This window comes from Anopheles moucheti, chromosome X, assembly GCF_943734755.1.
Source record: "Anopheles moucheti chromosome X, idAnoMoucSN_F20_07, whole genome shotgun sequence".
NCBI classification, from domain to species: Eukaryota; Metazoa; Arthropoda; class Insecta; order Diptera; family Culicidae; genus Anopheles; species Anopheles moucheti.
In genome coordinates this window covers 401,960-426,461 of record NC_069142.1, presented here as the reverse complement: position 1 = coordinate 426,461, position 24,502 = coordinate 401,960, and the positions used below count along the sequence as shown (strand labels likewise).

Below are 24,502 nucleotides of genomic sequence, written 5' to 3'. Positions count from 1 at the left end.
TTATAGAGCACCAAGATTTATACTTTTATTTTTGCTTATTAGTCTAATTCATTGGGGCTGCCCGATAGGGTATTGGTAGTGGCGCCGGTCTTCTCATAACAGGACCTGTCCAAAATCCCATTCGGACCAACCCTCAGTACGCAGGATTGACTATCCGGATCCGGATCCGGTTAAATAAGAGGTCAGTTTTTAGTCTTAATCAAAGAATGCAGGCCTCCCCACTTCAGGTTGAGGTCTTGAGTTGTGTCGATAAAGTAGAAGACGTCTTATTTATTAGTAGGTCGTTCTTTATAATAGAATCAGAACTCAACATCCTCGAGAATATAGTGGTTAAAAACCATTCAAACCGTCCATTTTCCTTATTCCTTGCAAGTATTACAATATTTCGTAAGATTAATGTTTGTTTGTTAATTTCGTAGTTACTTTACTGTTGATTTTATTGACACTCAAGCACTTAAAAATGTGAGTATATATCTTGCTAATGGATAATACGAACAATTTTGAAACGTGATTTAAACGTATTTATCGAAATTGGTGGATTTTCTTCTAGTTTTAGATACTTTAGATAGAATTAAAGTTACAACACTCAAACATTAATGTTCAAAATATAAGAAATAATACATAAATGTTTGTGTCAACTCCGGCGATCGTATCATCCAGCAGATGTCTGTAGTACCCTAAGCAGATGTCGATGTTATCTTGAATTGATTTGTTATGATTGCCCGATTTATCCCCTACGGACGAAGATTTTGTACCCTTAGGAAATATTGGACGCGACGTATAAACTGAGATTCAACAAAAAAATGTGAGTGGAATGTTTAAGCTGAAATCAGGAACTTACAGCAAAATTATTGAACACGAAAATCCAAAAAGAAGGTGTCACCCAAATTTGTCCTTTAAACGCACAGTACAGTTGATCACACCTAGGAGATGTAAAAGGGACACTAGTATTAGAAAAAGGGAGACAAATGTTGTAATCCACGCTATCTTAAAGATGCTAATAGGGCGGATACTGTTTACACATCGATACAGAGCATTTCTCTGTATCGCTTTTCTCTTTCGTACATTAACGTTTAGCTTATTCTGTGATTGGCTGACGTGTGTCCTTTCTCGTTTTAAGAATCTCTTATGCATGATTGGGTGCTTCTGCTTGCTATTTGCTTTTGATTGTACCTTGAAGCACGTTTTTTTCTTTCCTCTTTTATTTGCTTCTCACTATATTTTACTTCGACCGTCGTCGAAAACATTGTCTTGCATCTTTGAGCTGATTCAACGTGATATTTTGCTTTGCCCGCTTTATTCGCTCAATTAATAGAAATGATCCTTCGGGAGTTATACTAAACAAAAGTGTCGGACAGCATTTCCATAAAAACGAATGATGATTGCGGAGTATTATATTTTCGAAGACTTATTTCATAACGTAAAATTGCGGGTTGTTTTCTTAGTTTCTTAATACCTTGTTGTTGCCGGAGACACTTTTCCAAAACTGCCAAACGCACGAAATGTGTGTGAGAAATAACAGCAAAATGACAAGCTCGTAAAAACCACGCCCAGATTGGAATTACTTATATTCTAGAAAAAGTATACATATATAGCGAATATAAGTTATATACATATATACCTGTACATATATAATAATACATTACATATAAGATTTCAAACATAAAAATTTACGAACATAAAATCTTCTTTTCAATATTTTACCTGATATGTGTATAATAACATTTATATCCACAGATAGATGCATTTAAATATGTTTATGTATGTATTGATAAACATACATGAAATATAACTTTGGACCCCATTTAACCTTCCAAGGTCATGGACATTTTTCACGAATTATGGAATTGTCGAAAAATACATTCGCAGGAGCTCTATTCGGTATCAATGTTAGTTTAATGTATACTGACTGCTAATTTTAACAGGTTACCACATTTCTCGTAAAACTTTATCTGTTCAATTTAGTGTAGTTTCCATCATTTCGAAACGTACTACAATCATATATTAAGTTTAAAAATACATAATTTAACCTAAATGTGTATGTACATGCATACGTACACTTGCTTATGAACATCTACATATAAATATACATTAAAATTTATATAAGAATATATCCTCTTCATCTTGACGAAAAGACCAAGGTTTGACTGATGATCTTTTGACAGTCAGACAACGGTTACCATGGAATTTGGTCCCGGCTGTGTCGTGTTAAAGTTTGGCGTTGTTGCCGACTTCATACAAACATACGTATATATCTCTTCTTTGCAATTTTCAAATCATTTTTTTGTAAATATCGTTTTACATCATTATGTTGTCCGAACTGTACTAATTGCAGGACAAGTTTGTTAGAATTTGTTTGAAGCAGAAACAAATAAAATAAAATAAAGTAATAAATTTATTCGTAGCTAACATCGTACTATCCCTGTGTGAAGTGTTTGTTTGTGTATTAATATCAATTCCAACCCCTCTGTGGTCTATCCGAGCATTCGAAATTACTTTAGCCGTGAAGGATCGTTCAGCAAAGTGCAGGGGTTGGCCGGACGTAGGAATAAAATAACAACATCCAAAGCCGACAAAAGTCATCACAAGCACGTTAGGCGGCTGACGATGACTAGCATAGCTGCCGAACGGCCGTGGCTAATTGTCTCTTTACGCAAGAATTATGAACAACAGTAATAAAATACTTCCGCATCACGCATGCACCCTTCATTATCACAATCGATCTTTTTATTCAAGAATGTGTGTTAAAGAGAGGGAGTGAGATAGAATTGACGAGAGAGAAAGACACATACGAGAGAGAGTAAGAGAGTAGAAGATAGAGAGAGAGAGTGCGAGTATAATGGGATTAGGAGAGTTGGAGAGAGAGCAAAAACCAGTTTGAAGCAGAATAAAAGCAGATATCCGACCGCTTTAATCTAAGAAGTGAGGCGCCGATGGACCTAAACTTGCCACTTCTGACTCTAATTCAAACGGCTCAAAAAGTGCCGAAGTGTGTATTCTGTTTTCATTTTCCCCTTTTACATTTCTCGCTTGTTAGGAGTTATCTTTATCTCTTTATTTGCTTAGAACAGTTTCTTGTGTTCGACAGGGGCGCGCACGTCCCTGTGGCATAATAAAGTCAAGCAGGGGTTTAAACATCTATGAATGTGAAGTACATGGATATACAAACAGTACATATAATAATGTAGTTTTAAATAACAGATACTTCAAGCCGACCAACACAACGTCTATCAAGCGAGACGTGCGAGTTAAGTGGCGCACAGCATCAGCTCCCAACAACTTGTTAACCGTAGCACCTATATATTTTTGTTATGTAGATGTATACTTATAGATGAACCGTACCAACTATATATATATTTACTTATTACGTGTGTTCTAACTGATGTTCTGGCGACGTATGACTGACGTATCTGTAAGTCTAATTACTATAAAACAATTAATTACAATTATTACACCGTCAAATACATGTAATAGTTATCAATATATTATACTATATATATTTTCTCTACTAATTAAATTTTATGTTTGTTTTATTAGGTGTATTTTCTCATTAGCTATAAGTTTCACAATTTGTTACGCACTGTATACGGTGCAATACGTTGAAACTCTAGTCTAGTGAGCCGGGCTGAATTCATATGCGGTCGCGTCACCATTCTGGAGATTAGATGAACAAATAAAGCAATTCCCATATTTGTCTCACCTTACATCTACTTCGTCGAATCTTAATGCATATTATACATGTTGGTTATTATCACATATAAAACACCATGATGTATGCCATAGAAAACACGGCCGAAAATAGATGGGTGTCTTTCCACGCTAGATCGTGTTTGTAGATAAATAAAATCTCTTTTGTGATTAGCATAGATAATATTGTTAGTAATAACTGTCGTAAACGTACGGAACTGTTTAGATATCCTGATAGATAAAACATGCCATTAAGCCAATCTTTTTAAAAGCTTTTTTAAAATTCTGCACAATAAGTTCATTTCCCACTCTTGGGAAATTCGATAGTATGCAATCACTTTTCATAACGCGCAGTGTGAAGATGCATTTCAGTTTTTTTTTATCATGTTAATTGCCTCTATTAATTTACTCCATCTTATCACACGATTGGCTGTCTGTTATTTGAATATAGGAGGCACACCAGACAAATTACGTTGTTGATTAAATTATAGAACTGGTTAGCTTACTTTGAAGTAACAAGTCTTTGTAGGATAATATAACAACATGACACCATAATGAAACAGAATCGTTGCTTTTATTAGATAATTCGGTAAAGTAAATACCCTAACGACAATTCTACAACATTTCTCAGGTAGAATGAGTTGATCGACTTCACAAGGTTTTTCGTGGTTGCTACATGTTTTTGTATACCATACAATGTTTTACAATTTAACAAATCAATTTTAGACAATCAGTTCTGAAAAATAAAAAAAATTGAATAATGAAACCCCATTACTGAGCTAATTATGATCTAAACTGTTTGATGCACTCAATATATTTAGATCTGTAGAAACAACTATTCCTAATAAAGGCTAGTAATCAAACAAATCTGACAAGGGCTGATAAGTATCCAACATCAGGGTAGTGGAAAATGTATTGCGAATGAATGAAAAGGAACACATATTAGCATATAGCAAGGGAATTGCTGTATACCGCTGATACAATGGACAGATTATGTTCTTTACATAATTATATTTCGAATACTCTTCACGAAAATTGGCCATGGGACTAAGTAGAGGCGCTCTACCGCACTCTTTATCTCTATCCACTTTAGCTTAATACATGCGCGATTTGCATTCTTGTGAATTTACAATTGGGTATCGTAGGACTGATTGTCCTATTAGCATTTCATGTAGGTGTTAGATAGCTAACGAAAGATAGGATAATTCGAGCTGTACTACGCTTTTATAGAAGTAAATTCAACGCAATACCGTTGCAAACGCGAAGAAAATACAATTATGTTATCATGGATTATATAGTTCAAGCGGAGTTTATTGACTCCCAGATAACCTTGTAACTACGATGGGTGGAAAAGTAGAAAGACAAATATGCCGATATACCGTGGCGGGTTTAACGGTAAGCAAACTAAGCGGTTGTGGAGGGCTCCGACCTAAATTGTCCCTCTAGCCGATGACTAAGCTATGTCTTGACTTTCTCCAGGAAGCAAGCTATGCCAACGTGGGTGTATGTACATCGTGATAGATTAGTATGCATTTAGAACACAATTTTTTGGTGTTCAATTTCACTAAGGATCTTTGGTCCAGGGTAGAAGTCTTAAAACTGTATAGCATGTGGGCCACATTAGTTGGAAGCCACTTAAGACATGAAACAGTTTCTTTTTATGTTAACGTTATTAACAAAGTGTGCTCTTGATAAGGACTGATTTTAACGATTCTTTATAAGAGTTACCTGCTGTCTTCTGGACAAATCTTCTGTTAATAAATATTAACGGTCCGATCGAATTTGGCAACATTCTTTCGGCAGATAGCGTTGTCGACCAGTATGAAATCGGGTTTGATCGGATGGAAATAGAAATCGGACCAACGAGGACTAAATTAAGGATTTTAATGGAAAGAGACCGGCGAAGTTCAAATAAGCGCTCATTTTAAAAACACGTGAAAATGGTTGTTTTTTTAACCAGCCTGCATGAATTAAAATAAAGGTTTAAAAACAAACGATCCAGTGTTTTATAAGATAATTCTCTGTTGCAATAACGTTTGTAAACACCATCACAGTTTTGTCATTTATAGCTATTATACTACGAACACAGACGGGCAATTACTTTATAAGCTTTGTTTGTACTGCAAGCGTCTTGCCAAAATGAAGAAGTTTTACATGGTTGGGCATTTCGGATTCGTCAGATACAGCCGATCGGATGGCGGATTTAATGGTTGGCGGAGTAGGCGGCCGTCTAGGGCCTCGTTGTGTAAAGGCTCCGAAAAAAGCTGTATAGTAGCTATATAGCTGTATAGTACCTTTATAACATTTATGGCCCTAACAACTATGGCCGAACAAGTAATGTATCGCTATGCCTCCATGTTCAATGGCAATTGTTAAAATAACTTCTTCTTGGTCCGTTCACAGTTGAGTACGTCGTGCTGACACGGCCAGGACACAAATCGTTTCCAGGACCTCGAATCAGGGCTGCTTTTTCATCTCTTCCTGCATCCAATCTCCGCCAGATCTAGTCTTAATTGATATGGACATCAAGCTCCTCTACGCCTCGTGTTGAAAGGATTGCTGACGAACACCTTCCTGCTAAGGCATGAAGGTCCGGTATCCTTAATACGTGCCCCAGACAAAGTATCCTTCTAGCCTTAGTTACCGTTTAGAAATTTGCTACACCAAACAGCTCAACCAGTCATGCTATGAATCATGTTCCTTCCTAAATCACCTGGCTCGCGTAAACCGTCACGAATAATCCGCAGTACCCACCGCTTGAAAACGGTGTAAACGTTGACATCCTCCACCGGTATCGTCCAAGACTCATGAGCATAGAGGACTACATTTCGTATATTGTTGGAGACCTCTGGATCTCTGTTCGTTGTTTTCGTTGTTATTCGAAGTTTTGATCTTACCAATGGAGCACAGCTCTTCGATCCTCGATTCTTCGACTTAAAGACTGTCGCTGTCATCTGATACACTGCTTACCCTCTTATCCACCATGTACTTTATCTTCGTCGAATTGATCTTGAATCCACTCCTTAAGGCTTCACATTGCAGTCGGGTGTACGCTTCACACACCGCCGATGATGATCGTCCGATGCTGTCGATGATCCACGAGGCCAAGGAATTGGAGTGAACGGGTGAAAGTCGTACTCCGGATATTGTAACCCACGCTTCTCATGACACTTACCAGAGCTATGCCAAATCATAAACAGGAGAATCCGTCTCTCTGTCTCAGTCCCCGATGCGCTTCGAACGTTTCCGACAGCATTATCGAGACTCTCATTTTGCAATGTACTCTATGCTTTGTGGCCCTCAACAAATACACTAGCTTCCCAGGGAATCCGTACGGTAGGGCACCTCGTCATTATTGCGTCAACTTACGCAATGAGGCTCTCTACTGGTTTCCGCACCTGGTCTGGAATCTCCTGTATCCACTATGTTAGGGTATCCATTGAACCCCTTGTTCATCCGTTAAGAGGCCCTCTTCAGATTCTGCAGAATTTGCGAGTTTTTTCCCGACTGAGATAGGTGTTGTATAAACTGTTCGTACGCCTCTACAAATCGGCGTTTATTGTCCTGGAAGAGTCGTGTCTGATGCCTTTTCAGTCGTGCGTAGTTTTGCACGTGCTGCAGGGAAGGACGTTGGTGTATAAATAGCGATGCCAGTGGTCGCATGAACGGACCGGTCCCAAATCCCATCCGAATCAATCTCCCGTAGTAAGGATGACTATCCGGCTACGTGGTAAAATAATATTTAGTAAGCCAGAAATGGCAGGCATGATCTAGAAGGTCTTTACGCCAAGAAGGAGAGAGAGTTCTGCACGTTCTGCCGTGTCTTACGCTGGAGGATTCTTCTCGGGCAGTGTTTGCCTGCACTCATTATCAAACCATTCCTTCTTTTGATTACGTGATTTCCAGCCGCTAGTTCGTTTGGCTGAGCTGCTGATAGCTTGGTACACCATACGCCAATGGCGGTTTGCGGTCATCACGCGGTTTGTTTTGCACTCGGCCGTTATAACGTTAATGTGGTCATATCTGGGAAGTGCGCGCAATCGAAGAGAATGTGGTCGATCTGCAAACATATCTGCTGTGGTGATCTGCAGATGTAGCTGCAACGATTTGCGTGCTGGAAGAAGGTGATACAGATGGTCATATACTTGTCATTAGTGCTTCAACGATTCCTCAACGTACACATCCGTTCATCGTCCGGCCACTATCCGATCACTCGTTTACTCTCTTTTTTTATCATTCACGCATGGAACCCATCACTAGGAACGCTGTATCGAGTTAATGCTTACCTCCACTGCTTTAGTAGATCATGCAATCGCCACTGTAAGGACCCTTTCCAGTGGCACTACTTCGAAGTCGTATAACCTATCCCTTCCAAACGAATACGGGTACTCCCTGGTACTCCCTGGAGGGATATGCGGTTCCATGCTGCAAGTTTTCAATCGTTAGTTCTTTTTCAAAGCAAGGGTCGTTCACAGTTTTTCCGATTCGATTCGACTATTGAGAATGGCTTGGAGAATGGCTATTGAGAATGGCGACTATTGAGAATGGCTTGAAGGTCTCTTCCACAAACACTAGTCTCGTCGGAGGACATACGCTTATCAGTTGTTTAGAGTCCTGTAGGAAGCCAGTACAATAGAAAGCTCAGATAGAGAGACATGTTACCGTTTTGTACCCCGTGGACGAATTGGGTAGGAGTAGGGAATGGAGAGCCTATGTTATCTTTTTAGAAGGTTGGGATCCATTCCCGTATCTGTGGGGTTTCGCTACTGTACTGCCAACAGAATAAGTGCTAAATTTAAATGCTAAATGCAAATATAAAATGTTCATAAATCATAAATCATAAATCCCTTGGATCTTGCTTAAAAGTTTCATCCAATACTGTTTACAAAATTTTATAGCACACTACTTCTAGTTGGGTACAAACACCTGGGTTTATAGATCTTACTTTATTTACGAAATACATTTGTTCACAAAATTCGAGGTAAACTACTGGTGATGGCAATGTTCTGAAGTGCACCCAGTTGTCCACCCCTCTGAGAACGTTTACCCTTTTATCAGAAAGGAATTTATAGCGATCAATAAATCAAAAACGTTTCATATGGCTTAAAATCCGGAACAAATTGTAAACCCCATATACGAGCTGCCTCATTCGGCTTTAATTAGCTGGTGAAAATCGCGATATACGAAGAATGGCCCTTTCATTATTCTTCGGACTGTCGTTGATCGGAAGACGATGACGGAAGATGATTGTTTTCGTCGTTACGCTTACGACGAAGTCCAGTTGTGTTGGGTAATTCAGATTCAGATTCATGAATCTGAATGAATGAATCTGAATCTCTATTCCGAAGATTCATGTATCCTCGAGATTTATGCATCCGTGAAATCATGAATCCTCAGAATTCCATGAACCTCTTTGAAAACATATTTGTTGTCATGTTTTTGTTATGATTTTCGGAAAAAAAATCATACCACTTATGTTTCTGAAGGGATTCATGAATCTCTGAGGATTCATATAAACGTAAATATATTTTAATCAGCCTAAAAATAAACCATCAAATATTTAATCCCTTTATACATCATATAAACGATGTTTGAAAGGAAACTCGAGTAACGTCTATATTTGAGATGTACAGAACGCAATATGCACGGTGTCTCGGGTATTGACTGTTAATAGCACAGTCCAAAGTTATTCTGTTACTAAATAACAAAAATGTGAGGTATAATTAATTTGTTAAATGAACTTGGATTCTCGGAGCTTTATTCTTATTTATTAGGTTTCTTCTTTATTGTTATACAGCTAAATTTTGTCCACTGTATTTCTTTGTCCTCGACCACAGGTCCTTCTCAAAATATAGCATGAATCTCAGTTATAATCTACTAATATTTTTTCAGCTCTTCTTCTGTTTTCAAGACATTCGAGCCAAGAAAGGCTTCGTAAAATTATTTATAGCACGTTGATAGATAATTATTCCTGTCGTGTGAGAATCCGGTACCGGCAGCACAAGTATCACCGAGTCGACCTACATGCATCTTTTAATATGCGCTTGCCTCGTGAAAAACATGAATCACTGTTCTGAGTTCTTTCTGATAATCTGATACACAAGGATTCGCAGATATATGGCCTTTCAAATTTAACATCACAACAATTAGATGTACGAAAGACAGGGAAAAAAAGAACATCTTGCGGAAGGGATGTAGATTAATTAGAACAGGTTTAGTAATGTATTGAATTTGAACTATATTACTTGTATTGCAGTTTTCCCAAAAAAACCCAAATTGTTTATTGCGTTACGAGCAAATTTTACGTACCCGGCTTTATCGTGTTGAAATATAAACAAAATGTTTTATACAGATTTGACCCACGCGCAAAATTCGATTTAAGCCAGTCTGGGACTACTTGATTTTTCTTTCTAGGTATAGCACATGCTGGAAAAATAAAAAGACGATAAAGCTGCAAATCAATACCCCTTGCTCTGTTTTATTAATGAAAATTAATTTCCTGTACACTCAATGATTTGCTGATAAAACTATTCTGTGCTCGCTTGAATAAGAATCAAAACAACACGTATAGCAAGGGAATTTAGAAGGATTCGCACAATGCCAAAGATAAAGGGAAAAACTCGTTTTGTGGAGAACCCAAATAAAGCCGACAACATTTTGCGTAATCAGTTTTATTGATTATGTAGTCATGGTTGTTTTCTTTCTTCGAAAGTTCTTTCTTGTTGCTTCCCTCGGACGAAGCTTTTAATTCGCAAGAAGTGTGAAATTTATTTCCGTCTTCTGCTAATCTTATGATCATAAAATATGAAACATCACTATTTTACATGCACACATACAAATTTAGCCGGCAATCAATACTATATACATAATTCAAACGGACATTGATTGTTGTTCCATGTTTCGGTTCTAGATGGAGGCGTTGAAAAAAGTGCATGAATTTTTTTTTATTTACGGGAATTTTTGCAAATTTTTCGAAAATTGCAGAATTGGCTTACCCCTACAGTTGGCTTGTTTACACGGTGTATTGGTTAAAGGATTGTTTTTGGCAGTTGGGCGAATTAACCAAGCATGTTGACAGTTTGGTTGTTTAGGAAAACAAATTGTAATGGCACATGAACGCATTGATTATCTGCTTGTGTGAGATACACACTATACTAGAACTGTATATTGGTTTCAATCGAATCAATCGTTTCCTGATTATTTGGTGACATTTTTTATTTTTGTTTTTTTGTTCAAATTAGTGACAATAATACATCAAAGGAGCTATCAAACCGCACTGGTAATCCTAAAATGTTTTATTGTTCAACCAAATCGATCACGTGTTGTCTCCGACGGCAGTCACACCAGTCGAATGCATAGAAGAACCACCGACGGAATAAATAGGGTTCGTTTTATGCCAACTTTCTTAGGGACTGTAATTTGGGCAACGGGCTTTCGAAACCATTCTAGATGATTCTCTGCAATCAGTAACTACATGTATAGTCACGAGAGACTGCTGGGAGGGGTTCAAAACTATTATGCTAATATGTGTAAAATATACTCTCTCTCTCTCGTAGCAACGAAGCAACATCGGATCAAGTTGGTTCGACGAAGAATGTAGACAGAAGCTAAAACGAAAACACTGAGCAAACAGAGTAAATCGGCAGCGTCACAACACTATTACGCATAGAGGAATGTTAGCAATCTAGAATGAGAGCAGTTCCTATGCGTAAAAAACAATTTGTGGCTACAAGTGCACAACACAAGTGTGACTACAAATGAATTTAGAGTCTCGACTGCTCATTGCTAGGTTGACCACGGGTGCGCATGCCTAGGGTAAAGTAATGTGTATTTAAAATCATTACTCATCCGGCGACGACTAGTGTCGGTACCTTGCCCGTAAAGTTTTCAAACCTGCATCCTAATTACTTATTATCCAAAAACTAGTTAATGCATACTTACGAGCACTGATAATTCAATATACAACACAATGATGTTTGATCGGGGTGAATCTGTTCCACTTACGCGTGGTTTTACACGATTTGCTTGCACGAAATTTCATAAACCACAGTTATTAGCGGTCTAGCGGCGAATGAAGAACAAAATTAGGTGAGGAGGTAGATTTTCAATAAGAATTAAAATATTTTCAGATGTTTGCAACGATTTACCAATATCAGAACTTGGGTACTTGAAATTCCGTACACGTCTTATTACCGTACTTGAATGTCTGAAAATGATGCCTCGCGTAGTGTTCTTTTTTTATCCAAGATGGGACCAACATGAAGCATCGGATCAGAATCGCATCAGAGATTTAACTAATCTATTAGTATTTTCAATGAATACTTTTCTTTAAAAATAACCCTTTTTCTTGCGTTAGAACGACCAAACCGTATCGAGTAATTTGAACACTTAGCCGTATACACTTAGTCAGTTCGTGCTACGGGGGAACCGTCCGGATGGTATTTCATGTCGGTCTTGTCGTGTGTAAAATGAAACAAAACCGTAAGAAAAACAAAAAAAAGCTTTTAATAGAATGCAGTTGTAAAAGAGCATGGGACGATGGAAACACGATGATTTAGTAATAAGTAGGTCCTTCTTAACGATCTTCGTCTTCATCAGCACAACAACCTCCGGAGGTCTCTCGCTTCTTGTAATAACGACCTTGTAGATCATACCTGCCATTTCGGGCTTACTATGCTTAATTTTACCACGTATCTGGATAGTCAGTACTTGCTACGGGGGATTGGTCCGGATGGGAATTGCTACAGGCCCTGTGGTGTCGTGAACACTGGCGCCGCTACCAATACACCACCGGGAACCCCAACTTGACGATCTACTAGTTACAAAAAAAGGTTTGGTGACATTTTCTGATATTTCGGTTATATTGTGAGCTGTCAGGATTTGCATAATCAAGTTTTAATCGGCGCAAATATTTTAATGTTTCTTTCATAATATGCGAAACGTTCAGTAGCCTTGGCAGGAGTGATTTGTAGGTTGTTTAAAATGCATATATAGTGACATGTATATCGACTTCTAAGAAATTCCATTATAATTCTCCTCAATCACCGGTAGCTTTATTTTTTATATTTTTATTTTCAGGATACCGCTCTTATTGCTGCGGATATCTTGGCCCTTTGAATTTCATTCCATGCGTATTTTTAAATTTGGCTCTTTGCTCCCAGGAGCTTCCCAAACATTATAATAGGAAGATATTGAAAATTGAAGTAGCTTAAGAATAAATTTTATGACCTTAAGGGAGCCCCGAATTGTAGCAATTTGTTTTTGCACTGAACTTACCAACGTACTAACCAAGAAATATTGAAGATTATATTTGGCCTGTTAATGAAAATTAGTTGGTGCTGGTTTATACAATAACAATGTACATCTAATACAATAACAACGTACTATACAATGTACATCTAAGCCTTAAAGACCATAACGAACAGTTTAGTTGTGGTACGAAGGGATATATTTTAATTTGTTACGATTTCTGAAGAAAGGATTTTTTATGAAACACATGCCTAAGCACATAAATAATTCCTTTCATACTCTAAAGCTAAAGAAAAATTTACTAGAGGCGTTAAAAATAACATAGATGTACATGGAACCGTTCTTATTATACAAACCTGACTATAATGTTCGTTAAAATATGTCTGGTTATGCCCATCTTTGGATAGGCCTGATGGTATATTTGGTAGTAGCGCCGGATCTCACACGAAAGGACCGATCCAAAATCCCATCCGGACTAATCCCACACTGACTGACTATCGTACACAAGACTGACTATCCAGCTATGGTAAAATAAAGTCAAAGAAAGCCAAAAATGACAGACTTTGCAGACTTGAGGTTGTTGGGCTCATAAAGCAGAAGAGTAATGAACCGTGTAAATGAAAAAAAAAAACATTATTTGTGGATGTGGAGTGTACAGTAACAAGAAACTTTTGATTGAGGCTCTAAAGAGTGCGTACAATTTCGAAATTAAGCTAATGTAAACTACAAGTACGCTTCAAATGCTCAAGTCTGCAATCATACGTTTTTCCTCGTCCTAATCTTTCATTGGCGATAGACACTCACAGGCGATTCCCACATGATTTGATTTTCTCAGATTCTTTAGATATATTCACAAACCTGTCCTACTGCCAAACAATAGAATTTTTGCAGGAATAGCATAAGTAGCAGAAGTAATATTCACGTGTGAAATAAACTGACTGCATCAACTTAGCTTTGTGTCTTTTTACCGGAAACGTGCGAATCGCAGCGCCTTTTTTCAACAAGTTTTTTTGAAACCTCCATATTCCAAAAAGTTATAGGTATACGTACCAAATTCTTGCTATTCTGTGCAATCAAGCTACATATACACTAACGATTTCGGCGCCATTTCCTGCGCTCAGGTTGAATATTGCCAGAATCGCGACAACAATGCATCTCTTCCGGAAGCCCAAGTTCTTCCCCATAAGCTTGTGTTTCCTCCCAATGCGAGTGTGTGTTTTCGATGATTTGAAAAGGAAATAAGAGTTAGCTTACCAATCGAAGCCGTAATTTTGCTGATGTAATGCAGTCTAATAGATTTTTAAATGTCCCAATTCAACTTTAACAATAGTTTCTCTTTGGTAACTCTTGTGATCGAGAACAATGGCAACAAACGCTAGAAGCAGCAGAGGCAGCGTTGAACAGCAGCGGCTACAAGAGCGTTAACGTAGCCGCTTACCTCCTGGCGCGTTTTGATGGTTGATTGTTATTATTGTTATAAATATTTAAAAGCATAATTAAGAGCACCCCGGGAATGGTGGTGAAGTTATGGTTCCGATTTTGAATTACGTACGATAATGAAACAGAAGAAGGGATCATATGCCATGAAATGGATAACGTACCTGCACGGAGGGAAACAGAGGGGGAACAAATTGCAACGTCATTACGACTTCTCACATAATTGATATCCCATTCCAGTCGAAGGATATCTGCCGTACGTAGCCCTGTCTGCTCCGATTCCTATAAAGTTGTATCGCCGATTACTTTATTCCCATTTGCCTTTTTATTATGACCAATCTAAGAAGATTTCTTATTTTTTATAACTCTTAATTTGTCGTAATTTGTTCAGTTCTTTCAACAGCATGCATGTCTGTTTCTTAAAATTTTCAACCCTGTGTTTCATTACCTTATAACAGTAGTTAACAAAAAACAAAATTCTAAAAATTCATATGTGTTACACTTACGTTAATGTTGTAAAATTGTTACAACCATCAACAACAGGTAATATCAACAATCAGAGCAACATCAAAGTTTTAAATATACCTTGTGATTTATAAATACTTGTTTTGCCGTTGTTAAATGTATGAGACTGTGAGTAAATGTATCATTTGTTTCATTGACATTTTTTATTTTAATGATATGCGATACGGACAAGATTAATAAAAAATATTAATTTGTTTCAAATTGAAAAAAATATGAAGGAAACTAAGTATAATATTACAAGCATTAAACACTTTACACATGGAATTCATTGATGACAGTTTTAGGGTTTCCAACCGCTACGATCTACCTACCTTTGAATGTACCGCTACTTTTGAAAAAAAAAACATCACAAGTGCTGATCTGAAGTGATCCCTCTTGATCCCTCTTCATTCTTGGAGTATGATTTTGAAAAAAAAAATCATGAACAATGTCAAAACATGTTATGGTGATATTTCGATCACTTATATTTTTTCTCTTTTAAAATATGCAACTTATTATAACCGACGCATTAATCTTGGTTACTAGTTTTAGGTCTTTTAGATGTTTTCTTATCGCGAAGAAAATAAACAATCGAAGTACAATGCAATAATTTCAAATAACTTAATAAGCATTATTAATTTAACTGTTTGCATATGATGCCTTATACACATTTACATACATAGTAATTTTGTATTCTCTTTTAGTATTTTAGTTAATATAGGAATATATTTATTTGTTTTCTTTTTACTCTTTATTGTTTAAAGGTGGAAAAGACGAGGATGGCAATAGTATTAAAAACGGTCTTGGACTTAACACTTCCTCTGGTCTGAGTAAAAAGCAACGCAAAGCTCGCACCGCCTTTACCGATCATCAGCTACAAACACTTGAAAAAAGTTTTGAAAGACAAAAATATCTCAGCGTGCAAGATCGAATGGAATTAGCTAATAAGCTCGGGCTGAGCGATACGCAAGTGAAAACGTGGTATCAAAACCGAAGGTGAGTTTTTAGGATAAGACTGAAGAAGTATTTCTTATTGTTTATTTATAATAACATTTTATAATATTTTTAAATGCCTTTGAACCAAACAAATGAAGGCACTAATTCCAAATCAATTTACTATCCGCATTATTAAGGTTGCTGGAATCTTAAAGTTGTTCTTTCTACAACCGACGACAAATTATATGATAGCCCGTCCGCCGTACGAGTTTGTGGGTTTGGGAATTTTTATCCCATATAAAGCATGTTGTAAAAGGCGTACTTACATGGTTTAGCGAAATATAGGATATGGCGTGTCTAACTTATTGAATCGCGCAAGCGAATAAGATAAACGTTGAGGTTGATAGTGATAATGCTATAAACAAATCCGGGTTTATGGAATTCAATGGCATTTCGTCAAAAGCCATCAAAATAAAAAAAAACTAAAGATTTGAAATGGTTTTATGATAATTCAATGGTTTTGTGTTATTGAAATTTTGTAAGAAAGAATACACTCGAATCAAATAGTTGTAAACAGTGATACATTTGAAATTTACGTTAAATTGGCAAACGTTTAATGTTGAAAATCCGATTTGCGACCAATAATTTGTCACTATTTAGCCAATAAAACAAAGAGACATCGATTAAAACATGCATCAGTTTGTACTAGTATAAGGGAATTGTGGCAAAAACATCTAAACAAAATATCAAATCATTCGATGGACAGGTCTCTGCGACATTCTGGACAAATCGAACCAAACGTTATCCAACACGTTATTTAGAGAAAAACTAATTTTAATATTGAGTACTGAAATATGAATCTAAAATATCTGAAAATATGATCAAATATTCTTGATGGCTTGACCTTGAAGAAAATGCAAAACAAATTCAATCGAAATGTACGAATATGTAAACTTTTGAATAAAGAAAGAAGAAGATGTCTTATGTTTGTCAAGCAGCTTCATAGTCAATTCTTGCTGTGTGGGTTCCAAATCAACTGCATACTGGTGAAACTGTTTCTAACTGGAAAAATGGTGTTTTACGTCAGCGCATAAATGCTCTAAGCAGCACTATGCTGTATTCCAAAATACCAACAGGAATGTACTACTATGAGATACATGTTTCACGAATTGCTGAAAACTTTAAACAATTGTTCTTTCATACTTTTTACATACTCAACACTACTTTTACATACTCAACATACTCAACATAAATGTTGTATGATTCTTTGTTCTAGTTTTTTGCATTGTACGAATATTTTCTGAAGTATTAATGCAAAAAAAAGATAGTCTTCAAGTTCAATTTTATTTCCAACATCCCGATAAATTTCGATATGTCTGTTCTGCTAAGTAAAGTGGAACAATTGCAATTAAGATATAAAGGGGGTCGAGTACTTCTTATTGATTGATCTTTATTTTTATTTTTTTTAACTCAACTATCGAAGCATCAACTTCAAGCATGAAACTTAAAATTTTGTAGCCACCTGGTCCATTCGTTTTATTCTTCTTCTTCTTGATGTAATGACCTACCAGGTTACACCATAATTGATCCGGATGGAATTTGGCAGCCCAGTCGTGTGAGTGAGCTGCCTCGCTACCAGCTACGTCATGTTTGGTTCTTGTTGCAGCAATCAATATTTGATATCAATTCTGAATGTTGTCAGGTAAAGCTTTGGTCGGTCTCTTTATGCGACCATTACAATAAATTTACATGGCATTAAAGTCTTTTCCTATTCAACTTACCAAATGAATAGAATTTCTTCCACAAACATGTTCATGTTTATATGTGAATATTCATATGCCGGGTATTTTGATATACCACCACAGTTATTTGGTTGTTTTTATTAGAAAGAGCGTATAGCTCATTTGTTCGTTCACATTAAATAAAACATTTGTCTCATATACCTGTCGTTAGAATACATGTTTCGAATCAACGTATTGAATAAGTCAAATTAGAATCAATAAACTAGTTGTTCACATTGAATGAAAGACAAACACACAAAGGAAGAACATCGGTTTTAAATTAGATCAATCTAAACTCACCTACCTAGCGGGTGTGGAAGCTTAAGTAATGCTCAATGGAGGGAAGAAAGAAGCGGTTCTCCAAAGTAAATGAAATGAATCAGCTACTTTTAATGGGAGTTAGCCTCCCAAAGTGTCAGTTGGAAAGATCAAACACGGTATGATAACCAGCTTAAAGAAAATATGCCGACTAATCATGTTTCCGGGTCTGGTTAAAGGCTTCAAAGACCCGATTTATATGATGCTGGCACTGAACTGAAAACAGTGAGGTTTATCTTTTTTGTTTTGAATACCTTTCGTCACTACTAGTAACTAGATACAGAAAAATTGAATGATTATGGGATGTTGAGGATAGGTGAAAAGAAGAATAGGTTGAAATTAAAAGGTGAGCGTTATGATATTCGTTGCTTCACATTCTAGTTTTTGATGCCCTTTTAATATGAATGAACGAATATAAACATAGAGACAGAGAACAAAATATATTTCCGACATGATTAAACTATTAGGTAAACGCGAGACATATTTTTGCAACAGATAAAATTTAAAAAAAATCCCAACGTAAAAAAACCATGCATTGCTATTATTGAAGATTATAAAATTGATACAAAATTTAAAAAAAAAAACCAAAACCACGAAATTTCAGTGCTGGCTTTAATGGACACCAATGCCTTGTCTCTGCCGCCAGAAAGGCCTAATAGTTTGAAATGGAAGGCACGTATAATTAGAGAATGATTCAGTAAAAAGCAATCAGCAGTTCCGTTGTATGACGTAGAGAGAGAACTTGAGTGGCGATGTTTACCAATTGAGAACACTGCCGACTAGCCGAACGGGATTATGCCGAGTCAGTTTCCGGCGCCGTCGGAGGCTCAAAGAAGGAAGTACACCCCCTCAAGCAAAAGAAGCTACAGAAGCTGAAAGGTCTTGTCTGTGCTAAGTGGCGCCAGAATCTGACTGACCAGGCTGCTACCTAGCCTTACGAATCCGATGTCGGAAGGTTGAGTAAGGCCTTGAAATCTTTGTGATTGGTGCCAAATCGTTGTTAATTACAGCCAAGATGAGGCTGCTTTACAGAGTACGACATCGAGTAAATTATCCAGGGCCGACCTACGGCGAGCTGATGGATGGTCTTTATTTTTTTCGCATATCGATAATCATGTTTCGTCTTTCATTAGACCTCTTCCGGCCAGACCTAGGAAGCAGGAGTAGAATTCTTTTAAAAGCAATTTTCGCTTTCTTATCAATGATCTTTCACTTGATCATTAAAAACGATCTTTAGAAAAAAATGAAGCGGCGATTCATATGATGGCAAAATGATATTTTGGGACCGCTTGATGAAAATACATGTATACATGTCTCTCTGCATATATATGCAATGTACTATATGTTGTATATCGATATTACATGTACATGTTTTATGATATATGTTATCTATGTTACATATAGATATGCATATACATAAACATTTTATACATACATCTCAATATACGTAAATGTAGATCTCTGTATATCTCTGAATATATATATATATATATATATATATATATATATATATATATATATATATATATATATATATATATATATATATATATATATATATATGTATATATATATGTATATATATATATATACATATATATATATATTTATATATATATATATATATATATGTATATATATATATATATATATATATATATATATATATATATCTTGCTTGGAATGTAATTCGGTTTCATGTTCACAAATACATGCGCATGATTTTTGCTACAACGCTCAATTTATTCACCCCTCTTTTTACTTTGGGTAAACGTTCGTTGAAGGGGGATATGCAAGAGGTCATGAAATGAAACACCTAATTGTGCATAATTTGTTTATCTGTGTGAACGTGTTTCTCTCTTTCGCTTTATTCTTATTTGTTCACTATCATTAATTTCACCTTACATTCTTCATACGATTTGCAGCGGTACTAGGGTTTCTTCGTTTTTATTGTTATTCATCATCGCAGTAAAATGTAGATGATGATAGGGCGCAGTATGTTTGCGAATATAAACATGAACAATCTCCAATGTTTCTACAAACTTCAATGATAATGGATTATTCTCAAGCCTTTTACATACTTTTTGCATACATTAATTACTCTGTTCCAGTATGAGTAAGCGATGGCATCGGGTCGACTGCGATATTGTAGAGGAGGTGTAGAGAATGAGCGATCAATTATTATTTGTTTGTAAATCAATTTAGTTATTAGTAAATATTAAAAAAATCGTGATATCATTAAAAATAGCGAATAGAAATATAGATTTATTTATTACATATTCACAGTAAGCATACGATCCATATATGATATGCGGTAGCGCAATTGTACACAGAGAGCGTGAAAAGTAATTATAAATCAAATTCAAATCAGTAATGAGGCAACGTACCTTACAATTACTAACTATTGGTCTCGTTGATGTGATCTTCCTTATGCTGTATCTATTGTGTTAAGATGATGCTTTTTAAAGTAAAGCCGAACTCAGGTAATTAAATTGTTATTCTCCGTCACTCCATCACATCAACATCTGGTTTTCTCACAGTCATGCAGCAATTTTTCCTTCCTCTAGCAACAATTATGATTGTAATGATGAGATTTTTCAAGAGCTGAGAAAACGGGTTAAATAAAAAAAAACATAGCTGCTTCCGTGGTGAACATCGTTCATTGCAAGATTAATTGTAATATATCGGTTTAGTATGGCTTGAGTTTGAAAGTTTAACAGCAATACAATTGAACCCTTCATTTGTGCTTCAACACATCGCTGTAATGAAATTCATTCGTTACTGTAACAAACAATCTTTTACCGCAATAAAATTCAGTGAAACATCGTAAGCGTGTTTGACGCGATGAAAAAAGTAGTTTATAAAGTAGTTTTAAAAGTAGTAAGTATATGTATATATATATATATATATATATATATATATATATATATATATATATATATATATATATATATATATATACATATATATATATATATGCTCATGTACATGTTGTTATTGCTTTTGTTATGTACATGTTGTTAATATATACCCCATCTGTGAACATGTGACTAGTGGTTTCGGCAATTCAAGAGTGATGATTTTGATCTCAAGGGCAAGGACCATCCAGGAAAAAGTTTGATGACGCGGAATTGCAAGAGTTGTTGAATGCACACCCTAGTTAAACTCAACAATAGTTGGCGGAAGCATTGAGTGTGATGTAAGTTGCGATTTGTCAACGATTCAAATTCACGGGCAAGATACAGAGGCTTGGGAATTGGGTTCCCCATAAGTTGACCGATAGGCAGTTGGAGCATCGAAAAGTCGTTTGTGAAATGCATCTTCAACGGTCATCATTTGTCAATTTTTTAACGGGAAGTCATTATTTTTGCATCAGAATAGTCACTGGCGATGAAAAGTGAATTTATGTAGAGAATCCTAGGCGTAAAAATTCCAAGGCTTTCACCTAGTGAAGTCGCCCCATTCGGAACAAGACCCAATCGTTTCGGCCGAAAGACGATGCTCTGTGTGTGGTGGAACCAAGAGGGTGTTGTGTACCACGAACTATTAAAACCGAGTGAAACGGTAAATACTACTCGTTACCAACAACAAATAATGAATTTGAATTCTGCATTGAAGGAAAAAAGACCGCAAAAGACCGAAGGCACGGTAAAGTCATATAGCAACATGACAATGCTCCGGAACACGAGGCTAAAGTCCTCGGCTATGGTTGAGGAGACCATAAAAAAATTCAACTGGGAGATTCTATCACACCCGCCTTACTCCTCAGACCTGGCTCCTTCAGATTAGCACCTGTTTGCTTCTATGGGCCATGCACTTTCAAAGCAACGCTTCTACGATCATGAAGATGTCCAAAGAAGATGGGTCGGCGAATGGTTTTCATCGAAGCCCAAACAGTTTTATTGGAATGGGATTCACTTCACGCCTGAGAAATGGGAGAAATGTTTAGATAGAAATAATAAATAATTTTTTTATAGTTTTCCCAGAATACGTATTTTTTTATATTAAAAACCGGACCTTTTCTATGGGATCTATGAAAACTATTCTTGAATCATACTCCCACACACATTTCAGAAATTATGGACCCCATTCAAATTCGCCATAACGTTTATACTCGTGTGTATGAGCCCTGAGCACGTTGCGTATGTGTTGACAGCACAGTTACAATAACGATCTACAATCTGTTTTTGTTGTCTCTCACCAGCCGACGTGAATGAATAATATAAAAGTTGTAGACTCCCGGTATAAATTAGAATTTACTCTGAGTTTAAATACCGGTTATAAGCAAGTAGCAATGACAAGCAACGAGGTTCAGCAGAAGCAATTATAATATTTATTATGACATTACTTTAAATGACTTTACAATTCATTACAATACTATTATCGAAAGAACGGCAAGACCACGAATTTCACTTTGCATTTGCTAAAGAGATTTGCCTGCCCAGCTCGATTGATATTAATATTGAGTAAATTAAGTAATTAAGTGTCAAATATCAGGATGTTCATGAACAAGGTCAGTTTACGATTACTGGTGATGCTATCATATTACTTGATGTTTAACGATGGTTTTCTGTTACCATGACATTGCTCTTTAAATTGCTATTGAAAATCACACGTATTACATTTGTATGGCTTCATTGCATGGACGGACGGGTTTCCCTGTTTCTTTTAGTTAACAAAGTGAAATATCATATCACAAAATTGACATCGTTTATTTGTTTAATTCTTGGTTGAAAATAAATAGACAGTTGTGTTTTGCACTTAAACTCTAACTATTCTCGCATTGTTTTAAGATTCATTGAGGATTGGTATAATTTAGTATAATTCATTGGGAGATTTCTAAAATTCTAGATGTAGAATTCTAAAATAATGTTTAAAATAATCCCACAATCAACTTCGTAGTACTTGTTGCGGAATGCTGTCCGTTGCAGTTCTGAGACTGAAGCTGTGTAATTTTTTGCAAAAAATCGTTCTTGTTTGCAAAATAAGGCAAATCAGAATCTTAGCTACCTTGACATACATTCATTAATTCACAGTGCAAAATAAATCTATAAAACTGTTAAGAATCATTTTATAAACTATTTCGATTGTATGTATTGATTTGGGGGCCGGTGATGTATTTGATTTTACACAATATGTACAAAATCCCATTCGGATTAATCACCGTAAATTAAGTTAATATAAACATGAAATGGCAAGCCGGAACCTTTTTTTGGTTGTTGTGTCACTAAATAACAATAACAACAATTGCAATAACATTTTATATAATTATTGCAAGTCAGTTCAATCTCCATTAATAAATTTATAAAAATAGTTCGTTTAGATAGACAGACTAAAAGAAATAAATTTTAATCAATTGACAAACCCCAATTTTTTTTTTCGATTTCAGGACCAAATGGAAGAGACAAACTGCAGTGGGGTTAGAATTATTAGCAGAAGCTGGCAATTACGCTGCATTCCAACGATTGTATGGTGGACCACCCTACATCGGGGGATGGCCTTACCCCACCCCTTCTGGGCCTCCAGGAACTCCACAAAGCGCGGTTGATGCATACTATAGACATGCCGCAGCAGCTGCAGCTCTTCAGAAACCTTTACCCTACCGTATTTATCCTGGCGTGCCAGCTATTGGAACGCTAAATTCCATTCCGGGTCCAAGTGGTCCATTTCCTCATTTATCTGCCTCCAGTTCACTCTCAACTTTAAGCAGCTATTATCAAGCCAACAGTGGGCAACAAGCGGGAACATCAGTGCTTCAGCAACATCATCAAACACCCAGCGCTGGACTGAACCAAGGACGCGATGGTGGCTCAAATGCTGGAGGAGGTAGTCAACTCGATATTAGCAATGTCAATTCCCTTACCAGCAGTAGCAGCCACAGTCTGAGTAGCCAAACTAGACAGAGTCCTAGCCCAATGCTTAATCCAGGTAGTCCACCAGGACAATCTGAAAGCAACCCACCCGATAGTGATGATGAGGATGATAACATTCAAGTATGAATTGCTCAAGCATGAATGGTCCAAAATGCGTTAAAAGTCACTTTTGCCTTCCTAACTCCAACCATTATCAACACTGTTGTCAAGCTAGTCCGCTTAGCTAGCAAAAAAAAACAGACAGACAGTAGATTTTAGCTACGTCTGTGATGAAATTCATATATTAAAGAGCAGATGTTGCAAAATGCTATTCTATTCTGAACAATACCTTGGCTTAAATACTGTCGAAATATATCAAGAGCAAAATTTATTGGTTAAGGGGAGATATATACTCAGAAGTGAGACAATAAGGTGATTTCTGAGAATTTAAAACTACCTCAATTGGGATAATTTTTATAAGAATGTGTAAACGTTCTACAACAAGTGAAAAGAGATTAAAAATACATTAGCTGACGTTTATATTGGCCAATCTTCAGAGCACATTAAAAAAATAGATTTCGATACTCAACAACGTTTGCTTGAAAATCTTTTAAAACAATACAACGTGTTGATACAAAATTCTGCCACATACATACTAGACAGAATGAAATGGATTTTTTAAATCGTCTTTCATCCCGAACTAGTAAACGATCCGGCTTGGCCGTTATGATCAAAAAA

General features: G+C 36.4%; 1 protein-coding gene across 1 annotated transcript in view; it reads left to right on the top strand.

Annotated features, from left to right (window-relative positions):
• Positions 1-23,911, top strand: part of LOC128307259 (homeobox protein B-H1-like) — a 39,788-nt gene extending 15,877 nt beyond the window's left edge. Inside the window, exons 2-3 of the mRNA XM_053045019.1 lie at positions 15,642-15,873; positions 23,302-23,911. Coding sequence (XP_052900979.1) covers positions 15,642-15,873; positions 23,302-23,911 — 842 coding nt within the window. The remainder of the gene's footprint in view (positions 1-15,641; positions 15,874-23,301) is intronic.
• Positions 23,912-24,502: the final 591 nt, after the last annotated feature.